Source organism: Astatotilapia calliptera, chromosome 19, assembly GCF_964374335.1.
Source record: "Astatotilapia calliptera chromosome 19, fAstCal68.1, whole genome shotgun sequence".
In the NCBI taxonomy this organism is placed as follows: Eukaryota; Metazoa; Chordata; class Actinopteri; order Cichliformes; family Cichlidae; genus Astatotilapia; species Astatotilapia calliptera.
In genome coordinates, this window is record NC_137440.1 from 29,470,745 (window position 1) to 29,484,083 (window position 13,339).

The following is a 13,339-nucleotide window of genomic DNA, read 5'->3' on the forward strand; positions in this document are numbered from 1 at the left end:
TGCACCACCAATTTTCGCCTTGATTATTATGTTAAAGCTAACGGCAGCAATGCATCTTTGCAATACATACACGTATTGATCCCTTAACACTGTTTGATTTGGAATATTTTTCTTATTCAGTGTCGACTATTGTGTGAACAGGTATATGCTAGTAGTAAAGACTTCAGGGATAAAGTTGGTTCTGTTTTTTCCCAGCTAGATCTAGTTCTTACTGCATCCTGTTGAGGGCGACAGAATACATGTAATGTGAGTGCCAAAACCTTTTTGTATGTACACTATAGGTTTCAAATAACCATAAACAATGGACACTGTTTTATTATTTGCATTGACTTGCCATGTTGATATAAATCTACAATTACCCTGCAATCACCCCGAGTAAGGAATTAAAAAGGAAAAGCCTTAAATGACAAAGTTAAGCAATACATGCCTTTGGTTTTATTCAGGCAGTCTGTCCTCCAGTCTATTAAATAGAAGGACAGAATAGAATGGAACAGAACAGAAATACAAGAGATTTACTCAGACATCTGGATAGCCCTGTCTTTGTGTTGACTTGTGAAGACTATCTTTTGAAGATTTTTGTTAAGTGGTTCTGGTTCAGATACCATAATATTTTTTTTGAAATGACAAAAATTTCTATCTATATATGGAATTAATATACAAGTTGTGTAGTGATAGTAATACAGTTATTGATAGCTAAATGTTCTCTAAAAAGCCTCTGGTTAATCCACTGTTAAATCAAGAATTGACTCTAAAATTATTTTCCTCACAGTGATCAGGCCACATCATATCTTTAAGACCTCATAGTATCATATTATCCCAACAGAGCATGTCACTCTCAGACTGCAGGTTTACTTGTGGTTCTTTGAGTTTTTAAAAACGAGAATGGGAGGCAGAGCCTTCAACTATGCTGCCCCTCTCCTGTGGAACCAGCTCCCAGTTTGGATTCACGAGACAGACGCTGTCTCTACTTTTAAGACTAGACTCAACACTTTGCTTTTTGATAAAAGGTATAGTTGGGGCTGGATCAACAAACCCTAAACTTTCGCTTAGTTATCCTGCTATAGGCTCAGGTTATTACTGGACTTTATGTTTTCTCTTTCCCCTCACCCTCAGTTGGCTTCTGCAGATGGCTTCCCCTCCATGAGTCTGGCTCTGCTAGTGATTTCTTCCTGTTTACAGGGAGGTTTCCCCTTCCCATGGTTGCAAAGTATGCGCTCATTGGGGGTGGCTTGAGGTTTTCTCCAATACTGTAGGAACTTTATCTTACAGTATAGAACACTTTCAGGTGATTATTGTGGTGAGCTGGTACTATATATATATAAACTTGAATTAAATTGAATGCTGTTGTTGTATTATCAATATTAATCAATATTTGTTACATGGATTATCAAAAATCCAGCAAATGCATATTACTTCTTCAGCACTCTGTGTCCTGTGTACTTTCTAGAGAGAAAAATGTTGTAAACAATTGCCAACAATTGATCGCTGTGTTCTTAATTTAGGACTTTGTGTGCTTAACTAACGACTGTTCAGCATTAAAAAAGACACCTTGTGTGCTCATTCAGGCTCGAAATCAGTGTTTTGTAACCAATATTTCCCCCTTTCAGTCCACTTTAATCTTCAGGCACACAACCAAGACCGAATTTGCTGTGATGAGAACTCATTCTGTATGTTTATACAAGTGTCTTTGGTCCATGGAAGTAACTCCTCCCTGGAAGAGTGATGGGAATTAGATAAAAGTACAGGCTATCTGTCAGTATCTCACAGGATGTGAGGAGAAGTTTCCAGAGACACATTTTTCTTCTGTGAACGAGATTTACTGTGAGCTGTCTCAAGAAAGATGTCCTTGCTTTTTAGGAGACCCACACTAACCAGGTTGCTGCTGCTGAAGAACATTAAGCAAAATCAGAGGTCAACCATCTGCAGCAAGCCACCCAAGGAAAAGATTGGGCCAGTGGTAGGACTGACTAACTTTTATTGTACTTGTAATTGAACAGGCAGACATCCTTGAATATCTACACTGTATAATGTCCTGCAACAAAAGCAAGAACTGCAGTAATATTTTTCCTGTACTGAATGGATGCTAAACCACAAGTAATGCCATTTTAGGGACTATGGTGGCATAAAAATGCAAACAATATAAAATAGTCAGTCATTGGAAGTCAATGTCTGTGATGGTTCAAATGCCCTTAATGCGAAGAATTCAAGCGAACTGCATTCCCCAGTCTGCAGAGTGGAAGAGATGTTTTATTCATTTGTTATTTATAAGTCAGTGCAATGCTCTGGCCTCTGTAAAGGGATCCTATGATGGAACTGCAGCATAGCAGGAAGTGTTTATGCCACTATAAATCTGTTGATCTGTCCTAAGGGACATCCATAGGGGCTTTTACAAAGCTCATCCCAGGTTAGGAATACCATGGTGGAGAGGTACAGAGAGAATATTATGGCAGGAAAATATAAGTGGGTGGTGGCGGTGAAGTTATATCACGCAGTGAGTCACTAAGACTGGGACCCTCTGTCGTGTTCATTGGCTTAGTCCTTTCTGTTCAACTTAACATATGAAAGAAGATATTTGAGAGCTCAAACACTAACACTGCATTGAATGTGTATTATAACCTTTCATGTAGATTACATTTGCAGTGTCTGTGAATAAAACACTCATGGTTATATTTTATTGGACTTTCTTACAGCAGTCTACCTTTGCCTTATGCGTGTTTGCTGTGACTCTCCTGGCCCCGGCTGGTTGGATCATGCATCATATCCCAGAATATCGAAGACAAGGCCAGAATACCTCAACATGATTGATTTCTACAGGAACTCTGCAGACAGACACCCAAGCAATGTCACTGTGTGAACCTCTCTCCACTGTGTAAAATCTCGTGAAAAAAAGTAAAACCTTTGTTAAATCTGAAGTCTGACTGAGCTATTTTCCTATATAAACAGTTACATATGATAACTATTGTGTATTTTATTTCTGAGATTATTGACTGTTTTGAGGGTGATATATAAAAAAAAGACAACATTTTTGCTTTAACACACTTTGAGGATATCATTTTCATCAGTTAGGAGTATAGACAAAATTCTTGGCAGAAACCATGATGGGAAGGGTCTGTCAGGACCTCAGACCGTAGGGTCTGTTTATCGTTCACTCCTGCATCTACTAGCGGAAGTGCCGCTTAAATGAGAAATGCTGCATTTAGACACAGGCTTAAGTATTCATACACATGCACATTTATAGCTCGAAAGTGTTATTGGATAACAATGTACTCTTTAAAGCGCCCAGCTGATAGTGGAGATTAATATTAATATTACTAAATATCAGTATAAAAATATTAGGACACGCTGCCAATCCACGGTGGCCAATATGCTGTATTTATATAAAATAGGGGAAAGAAAACCCACGATGTTTTCTCAAGGACATGTTTAAGAAGGTGTGACAACCATCTGTTGCATGTTTAGCATTTCATGCATTACAAATACACACATGTAAAGCATCACTGAGGCAAATAAGCGGAGGTGCTTAGTATTTCCCTCCTATAATCAGCTCAAACAGGGTTGTCGGAATTCTTGAATGACAATTTGTCAAAGCCGGATCAGTCCATTTGGAAAGGTGTGGTGTGTCACATATATGTCACCACCCATCTCTGCAACGAGAGAGCAAAATCCCCACCACCACCTCAAAAAATATATATAAAAACGATTTACAAAACAAGCCCTCCCTTTATTTCCGTTCAAAGATCGCAAAAGCGACCGAAGCACAGCTAAAACACCACAGCGTATAAATCCGTCGTGCAAAGTGGTACAATCAAGACGAGCCTGGGCTGCAAGGGGGCATAGTCACTTTTTCACGACTGAGGGAAACACAACGCCGGGAAGGGAAAAACCTATCAAAACAACTGACAGTCTGGGTTTTATGTTTCCCCAAGTGTCTGCGAAATGTCTACGAAGGCAGAGCAGTGTAAGTACGGCTGTGTGTATCCGTGCGTGCGTGTTTCTGTTTTGTCTTGTGAGGGGGCTGGAAACTGATTTTTTTTTTTTTTTGGTTTAACCAAGAAAGCGAACAAGGGGAGCTGTCCTTGGTGATGAAACCGCGGTTGCCAAGGCAGGTTGCAACACGTCCTCTCACTGCAGAGGATGGCTGGAGGTCTCAGTGCACACAGAGAGCCACTGAATCACCCTCTGTTTCTCTGCATGTTGATGGAACAATTCCATGTCCGAATCGCTCTGTGGTCCGATTTATTTATTTCTATTTTATTTGATTTTGATTGACGTGGCTGGCTGAGGCGCGTGGGAAAAGCGAAGTGTAATGTTGGTCTCAAGGTCGACCTGACAGGCTACTGAACAATATGGTGGCTTCATATTGATCAATCGTGGGGTCTGATCACACTATATTGACGTCTGTTGTTCATTCCACTTCGCTGGTTGTGAACAGGTGGACACCAGCCGCTGTCTTCTGTTTTTTTATATTTTTTATTTTTTACCGTAAACAATAGATAAAAGACGGGGTCAAACTCAGTGTTAGGGGTTCCCAGCCCCATCAGCTGGTTAAAAGTTGGGTGTTGCTCCTGTTGTTTGGTAGACAGTAAGTGAGGGAATGAACAGAAAACGCTGAATCTGCTGTTGTGACTAACAGCTCGAAATATTATTAAAAGGTTGAAAAATATTTTTAAAAAAAGTCCTATCTTTCCGAGGAGGTTTAATTTTATGATGAACCGGAAAGATGCTGTGCTTCAGTATTTATCGCAGCACATGCTTTGACCAGACAATCCTCCAAGCCTGCAGCTGTTATTTTTATTTTGGGGTTTGTCATTTACAGGTCAGGAAGGAAGCTAAACATTCCTGCCTAAAGTCACAGAAAATGGGTCAGCGATCACCCACTTCAACATATTTGAACTCCTAACAACAAACAGCACAGTCATATCTGAACCTACAGAGATTACTTCAATATAGTGCAGCCAGCTGGGCTCATTACAGAAATGTTCCTCTGTGTTGCTTCTTAAGCCCCCTTTCGTGTTCGCTATAACCACATTTTCCCAGCTTGTCTTGGGACTTGAACTGGCAACCTTTCGTGTGTGAGCTTGTTTCTGTAAGCAGTAGGTTACTGCCTCCTCTAGGGCTTCCTGTGACCTGCTGCTATGACAAAAAAGGTCACCCGGTGAAGGCCAGAGAACCATGGGAAAACAGACTTTTTGTTTAACTTCATAGCTGAAGGATTCATGTTAAATGCTACCTAACAGCTTGTTCAGTTACATGATATATGGCTTTGCTGTCGTGCATCATATCTCACTAGTGTTGATTTGCTTGTTGCTCTGCTCTTTATTTTGTCCAGTTGCCTCTAAGATACGATACTTGCAAGAGTATCACAACCGTGTGCAACACAATATTTACCCAGTGCCCTCCGGAACAGACATTGCAAACACACTGAAATACTTTTCCCAAACCCTGCTCAGGTAAGTACCCTGCTCTGGAGCCACCAGGTGAAGTAAAGATTGTAGAATGTTTGATATTAGCTTCCTTCACAATCAGATGAGATTAATTACAGCAGGTCGCTCTGACACACTTTCTCAAAGGCATGACAGTGACACAATTCAATGTCTCGTATCAATTCATAATGTCAGCAAGAAGTTAGGGAAGTGGCCATCATGGCAGATGTTGCCTCGCCTCTTCTGCTCTGAAAGATACAGACTGTAGCAGATTTCCTGTGTAATTATGGTGTCGTCTTTTTAAGGCAGCTGCGGAGATAGATGGCTCAGTGATGTTTATTGATTCAGTGGTCGGTTGCTAGATGAACGCTTTCCTGAGGCGGTTTGCTGTGTCCTTCCCAGAGGGCCTGGAGTTCAGCTCCTCCGGCTATGCAGTTGCAGGGTCAGCCTGCTCTCTTGGGTGCTGTGAAGGGAACAGCCTGTTATTTCCTCTTCCAGCATAGGTCAAGTAGGCAGCCATTTTGAACACGTCTAATTTAATAGAGCACTATTTCCTCTTTTTTTTCCCCTCTCTGTCCAGTTGGAGCTTCATTTTTCCAGACATGCTCTGCAGAGATAGGATATTTCTTGTGGTTCCAGTATTACTACCCGCCAGCTTCAGTGAGAACAGAGGCACTGTCTTTTCTTATTAGCTAATTTATATAAAAAAAAATGGTGGGCCTCACTTCTATCATTATTATCAGCTTAGGGTGCAATCTATTTGAGATTGGCTGCTGGCCTCAATTCTACACAACTCCTCAGCCATCCATAAGGATTATTCCTCTGCCGTGGTGCTCACAGAGTATCCTGGATACTCCATACTTTGCTGAAGGGCTGTCCTGAACCAGTCACTGGGGTGTTTCAAATGTAGCCTCTCAGGGCACAGATTGAGCGTGACAGGGGTGGCAACTCTGGGAATGGGCATTAACTCGAGTGACGATTGTGCCTCTGCGGGGCAGTATCAAGCGAGCGAGAAAAGAGTCACTCAATATGATGCCACTGTTAACGGTTCTTTGATATTTTCCCGAAGCACAGTCTCTTAGCCTCAGATATGCAGAACAAAATCACTCTGCCCACCATTAGAGGAGTCTGGATTCCTCAGCGGGGACTCCAGGATTATCCATACACCTGTGCCTTCTGAAGCCCGGGGTGAAGAAATAGAAGAAAAAATCAAAAGGGAGAGAGAGTGGGAAAGTGGGAGTAGCGAGCCTTGAGAAGTGGAGCAGGTGTGTGTCATCTTCGCAGAAAAGAAATAGCCAAAGGAGGAGGTTGTTGATTCATGCACAAATTTCAGGTCAGCTAGAGGGTTACGTTATCTCTTTACCAGCAAGTTTTATACGCGTTCTTAAAGATGAGGCACGGCTTCGTCAGACTGAGCTCTCTGTATCAGTGAGCACTGACGTTGCAACAGACTGTTTAGCCATTATTTCAGACACAGCACAGTTGTTTCACTTCACACACCTGTCAACATGTTAATGCAGGAAACATGTGCTTTGAGTAACTGATACACACATGTAGTCCATGATTTTGCAACGACAGCGCAGGGTTTGACAGTAAATGTATGTCATGTGTCCGTATCAGTGCATTTCTACATGTGTTTTATGTGTCGTTTGTAATTTTCTCGTGTCGTTTTGTGTGTATGTGTGCACATATGCGTGTGTCTTTGCGTGTATATGTTCAGTGTGCGCGCGTGTGCGTGTGAGCGCGTCTGATGTTTATGTCTATGTTCATTGTTCAAATTAATGATGTTTTCTATATGAAATATGGGCAGTGAAAAAGTCATACTCTGAGATACAGTCTTGTCGTTGTCTATAAGTCCTGTTTGAGTTTATGCTGTATAATAACACAGCTTTGATTACATAGTTTAATGAATCTACGCTGACTTAAATCCTACAGAGTATAACTTTGAGGGGATCAGTCACATGATGGTACCTTATACTGTTCTTATGCCATGTTAAAAATCTGAGAAAAAAAAAAGAAATCCCCTTTCTCACTTGCCATGTAACTCCAAATGCTGCAACTCTACTTTTTGAGTGACCTTTTAAAAAAAAAGAAGCCAAAAAAAAAAGCAATACATCAACATTTATAATCTGGGCTCTCATGGTAAATCCCAATCATTTGCCTGATAGAACAGCTTAGCTCTTTAATAATGTGCAGTAAAAAAAAGAAAGAAAAAAAAAGAAAAAGAAAGAGCAATGCTCTCTGGCCCTCCCCCTCCTCCCTCCTCCACCCTAGACGCTCCACACTCAACCCGACTAGTTTTTGCTTTTGTTTTTTTGTTTTTCTCCTCTTTTAAAATCGAATATGTCCACCACCTTTCCCCAGGGGACAGCAAACACAATTGTCCATCCTGCATTAGCTCACAAACATAATGCTACCAGTCATCTCCCCCGATACAACCTATTCCTTTGTCATTATAGTTTCTCCTCTACTGTAGATTAGTTGTTACATTTATTTTAGAAACCTGAATCCATATGCCTGTTGGATCTCATTATTTCTCCTGATGATACTGGTACAGTATCATAATGTATGCATACAGACATTATTTCTCTGGTGCAATAAACATGTGCTGTGACCTAAGAGCACTTGATCTAACCTCACACACATGTTTATTACTGGCTGAAGCATGTTTCAAAAGTGTCACCTCTGTATTTTCCCGAACCAATTTGGTGTCACTCCCATCCTTGACAGCCCCACTAAAGACAAGGAAATTTCATTTGGAAAATATACTGTTATGGCTCATTGGCCTTTTTTTTTTGCATGGTAGCCACTGACCTTGCCGATTGGAAGATGGCAGCCATCGAGGGACAGCCGTTTGAGCTGTCCCTTTTTGGAGAAGTATGGGGTTGCCACTGAAAACATGCCATTTTTTATATTTTTGCTCCTTGTCACCAGATACGCATGAGATGCAGTGATCATTGCAGTTTGTGCTCATGTTTTTTTTGTTTGTTTTCCAAGTGCAAAGATAGACAAAACGAGATAAATTCAATTAAAGTCACACGGAACAGACAGCGCAGGGAAAAATTGCCCGTGCCTGCAGTTATACAGTTAAATAGTGAGACACTGCATCCTATGTGGGGTTTATCTGGGTTTGTTTTTTTCTATTTACGCTGTCTCTGTAGTGCCATTTCAATGTAATGTGCTGTTTTTTTGTGTCTTTGTTGTCTCTTTTTTTCCCTTGTTCCCCTCTCCTACCTTCCCTCCCCTCCCCTCCCGCCCCGGAGCAGCATTCTGTCCCGCACAGGCAGGAAGGAGAACCAGGAAGCTTCCAATTTGGCCGTGCCCATGACCATGTGTCTTTTTCCTGTGCCATTCCCACTCACCCCATCTCTAAGACCACAAGTCAGTTCCATCAACCCTACAGTTACTCGCTCCCTCCTTTACAGCGTTCTGCGCGATGCCCCGTCAGACCGCGGGGGGCAGGGGCAGCAGAGTCGGGACGCTCAGCTCTCAGAGTACCCCTCTCTGGACTATCAGGGCCTCTATGTGACCCTCGTGACCCTGCTTGACCTCGTGCCCCTGCTGCAGCACGGTCAGCATGGTGAGTCAAGGCCCAGTGCACCACTGTTTGTCATCATCATCCCCGAACCGTCTGGCCTGCATGAAGCCACTGCTGCTTTTTTGGCCTCTTTTGTAACGGGAGGAGAGAAGTCCTGCTGAGGATCTTGAGGGATGCATGGGGTGATTGGGAGCACGCTGGATCCTGTCAACTTAATCGTTCATAAGCCATTGGATACACCAGACATAGGCCTTCTCTTCTGTGTATCATACTTGACTGCATGTTTGTTATGCAAAGTGGGAGAAATGTTTTTACTTATGTTGTCATGTGCAAATATATAAGGGGAAACACACATAGGCAAGTGTAATGCTGTTTTAACACATCACAAACACATTAGAGAATGAGTTACATCCACACAGTTTTTCACAGCCAAGGCTGCATCACAGTCAGTGCTCTTACTTTTCATGAATATTTGACCATTGTTAAAACAGACAAACCCTCAAATGCATAAAAAATCATTTGCTTGACTAGATTTCTCTACTTTTCCCGAGGGTAAAGTTTACTTCAGTGGCTTTTAAAGAAGCTCACATTTCCAAGTATTTTTTTTTCAGTTCTACTAATAAATAACTGAAATTTCATGAAATTTTGACATCTGTGGCTGCATACAGTATGCTAATACTGTATGTACAGCTGATTGAAGGAGTGTCTGTGTATCTCTCTTTGTCTTTTTTTGCATTTTCCCTTTCTTCTCAGACCTGGGACAATCCATTTTTTATACGACAACTTGCCTCCTGCCTTTTCTGAACGATGATATTCTCAGCACTTTGCCCTATACTATGATTTCCACTTTAGCCACATTTCCCCCTTTCCTCCACAAAGACATCATTGAATACCTGAGCACCTCTTTCCTTCCCATGGCTATATGTGAGTATGACTTATCACAAGACAGTCATAATGAAACTGCTAAATGATATGTCTAGAAAGACAAGTAAAGGTTTAAGGCTTGCACATTCACTTGTCTCTCAACTATTGTACTGCAACAAACAAAAGAAGTGATCCTTCACATTATTGTTCTTTCCCTTCTTTGCCTGTGTATAGTGGGGTCCAGTAGGAAGGAGGGGGGAGTCCCAGCCTATGTCAATTTGTCTGCCTCATCTATGCTCATGATTGCAATGCAGTACACGTCAAATCCAGGTAAACAATCATATTCAAAGTATTAAGATATCCAAAGGCAACTGTAATAACTGCCTTTTAGTTAATCTGATCTCTGCTTCTTTCTAGTTTATCACTGTCAGCTGCTGGAATGTCTAATGAAGTACAAACAGGAAGTGTGGAAGGTATTTCTCCTTTTAGATACATAATGTAGATTTAAGAGTCTTTTATTTTTATCTGCAGAAATATGAAATGTACTGTGCCTAACAAAAAAGTGGCACTAAATATGAAGCTAACAAGCAGACCGTTCAGCTACATTAGCAAAAAGACTAGAGGCTGGAGAAAACAGTACCCACTAGTACTGAATAGTACTGAAAGAATACAATTACGATTTGCTTATCATGAGAAAAGCTAGCACAGATTTATCCTTGAACCACATCCTGTTTTTTTTACATTCCAGGCCAGCTTTTTAAATTGCTTCTAGTCTTTTCTCTTTGCTAAGCTAATAGCACGTAGCTTCATATTTAACACACAGCTGGTATTGCTGTTGCATTAATATAACACAAACCCCTGCAGCTTAAAATAAATGAAAAGCTAAAAGATGAAGGCTGGGCTCCTCTACATAAGCTGCCTTTATAGGTTAAAAGTATCTCTGCTGGTAGTGGTATCAGCAATACTGGCCTTTATTTACTTGGTATCTCATTGATATCATAATTTGCAGCATTACACACCCCTGCTTGCTCCTGAATACGTTGCCTACTGGTTACTGTTTTTTACATTTTACTTTAAATTTAGATTTAGTCTTTACTATTTTACTTTGTCTGCATTCATATTCAAATGTACCTAAATATACCAGCACTTTCATGTACATATGATGTTTATCTTGTATGCAGGATCTGCTTTATGTCATATCCTATGGCCCATCCCAAGTTAAACCTCCAGCTGTGCAGATGCTGTTTCATTACTGGCCGAACCTGAAGCCACCAGGAGCCATCAGTGAATACAGAGGACTGCAGTACACAGGTCAGATTCTCTTTATGCCACATCTACTTCTTTACCAGACTTTAGACTTATCAAAGTGGTCACCTGTCAATTGTTTTTCTTATTTCTCTCTCTCTTCCATTTCCTGGTTCAGCCTGGAATCCCATCCACTGTCAACATATCGAATGCCACAATGCCATCAATAAACCTGCTGTTAAGGTGACTGCAATCTCAAAAATCATTAAAGCTTAAATATTTTATGCTTCTGGGATGCATAAATAGATAGTCTTCCCTTGAGAAATGAATGGGGTAAGCATAGGGGAAGGTCTTATATGGCCTTGCTTAGATTGCCATGTCCGATTCTAAGCTACTTTATATCAGCGATTGGTGCTGCTCTGCTTTGTCAGCCTTTACTCAGCTGTGCACAAACGGACAGAGTAGGAACAGGCGGGTAGAAAGGGGGTGGATTTCAATTACCAGAAGCAAAGAAGGGGGTATGGTGGGGGAAGGGGGGCTTTAATTGAAAGCGGTGACCCCATGCAGCCCTTGAGGATAGGGTGGCATCGAGTAAGCACAGTGAATTACAGTGCACCATCTGAACATTGAGGCCACGAGCACTGGTGTTTAGCACAGGGCCAGGCACAGGTTGCAAGACAGTGGAGCAGCATATGCACGCAGCCATCCACACAGAGGCGTGGGGACACAGGTAAAGGCGTCACATGATTTGTTGGGTGAGAGAGTAGCCTAGATATGTGACAGGGACACGTGGAAAATGTGAACTTCTTAAATTTACATCATATGTTATAAAATCGCTGTGCTTATAATTGACAAAATGCACTGGCCAGTTCATTAGGTGTACCTGTTAACAGCCAATCACATGGCAGCATCAACATTTATCTAGACACCTACTGAAGTTCAAACTGAGCATCAGAATGGGGAAAAAAAAGCGATTTGACTTTAATGTGGTTGTTGGTGTCAGACAGGTTGGTCTGCGTATCTCAGAAATTGCTTGTCTTCTTGCGTTTGCCTACACATGCGTCTCTCAGGTTTACAGAGAGTGGCCTGAAAAAAGAGAAAATGTGTGAAAATGCTTTGTTGATGTTAGAGGTCAGAGAAGTGCAACTACAGTCAGTGAAGATGGGATACAGTAGCAGAAGACCACACTGGATGTTCTTCCTGTCAGCTAAGAACAGGAAACTGAGACCACAATTCACCAAAATTGGATAACAGAAGATACCTGGTTGAGGAGCCTTCATTTTGCTGCTACATTCAGATGCTACGGTTAGAATACTTAGGTTAGAAGACTTATTTCAACAGCTCAGGCTGCAGGTGGTGGCACGCTTTGGGCCCGCTTAGTAACAACTGAGCATCGTTTGAATGCCAAGGTATACCTAACAAAGTGGTCAATGTGTGTAAAGTGTAAGTGTCCTATTATTTAGCTATTTGGAACCTAAGAAAACCTCATTACTTTTACTGTATTTCATCTTGGTTGCAAATAAAACATTGAATATAATGTGTTAATTTTTCAAATATCACCTCCATTATCTCAGACTAACTTTATTACTTTTGCAGATGTGTATAGATCCTACTCTTTCTGTGGCCTTGGGAGACAAGCCCCCTCCTCTTTATATATGTGAAGAGTGCAGCCAGAGGATAGCAGGGTACGCATCTGTTTCACCTCTTTCCTCCATCCCTCAATCCTCCCCCTCCTTGAGTGGGATGCTATTGCAAACAAACATCACCTACCGCCTCCCTCATTATTCCTCTTTGTAACCCAGGGGAAACACATTGGCATGGTTACATAATTCCCTTGTGCCAATAATGAGATCATCATTACAAAAAAGCACATCCACTTGTCTCTCTTTTTTTTTTTTAGCGCAGAGACTATTATAATAAAATTGGCTTTTCAGGGTTTTTTTGTTATTGAGAAGATATTTTTGTGTTCCAGCTCTGTAAGGAAGCTGATACCGATGTGTATACACCAGTTGGAATGACTGTATTTATATCATACACATAAGTCATGCATTGTTAAATAATTTCTTCGACCTTTCCAGAGATCACGCTGAATGGCTTGTTGATGTACTCCTGCCCCAAGGTGAGCATTTACAGTCAAAAAGGTGCTGAGTAAAGATAAGATACGTATGCACTCTACAATAAAACCTTTATTAGCTGCTATGCGTTGTGTTCCAAGCTGCCATATATTTTATATTGAGGTTCTAATTTCCATGAAAATATAACCAATTTT

At 41.3% G+C, this 13,339-nt stretch overlaps 1 protein-coding gene across 8 annotated transcripts in view; it reads left to right on the forward strand.

The window, feature by feature from the left end:
* The first annotated feature begins 3,568 nt into the window (after nucleotides 1-3,568).
* The window catches only part of unc79 (unc-79 homolog, NALCN channel complex subunit), a 37,110-nt gene continuing 27,339 nt past the window's right edge, over nucleotides 3,569-13,339 (forward strand). For 4 of the 8 annotated variants that reach the window (XM_080293812.1, XM_080293814.1, XM_080293815.1 and 1 more), the window contains exons 1-10: nucleotides 3,569-3,958; nucleotides 5,330-5,450; nucleotides 8,690-9,003; nucleotides 9,715-9,885; nucleotides 10,060-10,155; nucleotides 10,243-10,298; nucleotides 11,007-11,136; nucleotides 11,249-11,313; nucleotides 12,667-12,755; nucleotides 13,149-13,189. In XM_080293812.1, coding sequence (XP_080149938.1) covers nucleotides 3,937-3,958; nucleotides 5,330-5,450; nucleotides 8,690-9,003; nucleotides 9,715-9,885; nucleotides 10,060-10,155; nucleotides 10,243-10,298; nucleotides 11,007-11,136; nucleotides 11,249-11,313; nucleotides 12,667-12,755; nucleotides 13,149-13,189 — 1,105 coding nt within the window. In that variant the 5' untranslated portion in view covers nucleotides 3,569-3,936. The remainder of the gene's footprint in view (nucleotides 3,959-5,329; nucleotides 5,451-8,689; nucleotides 9,004-9,714; nucleotides 9,886-10,059; nucleotides 10,156-10,242; nucleotides 10,299-11,006; nucleotides 11,137-11,248; nucleotides 11,314-12,666; nucleotides 12,756-13,148; nucleotides 13,190-13,339) is intronic. The other 4 variants (XM_026151986.2, XM_080293817.1, XM_080293818.1 and 1 more) reach the window with 3 other exon arrangements.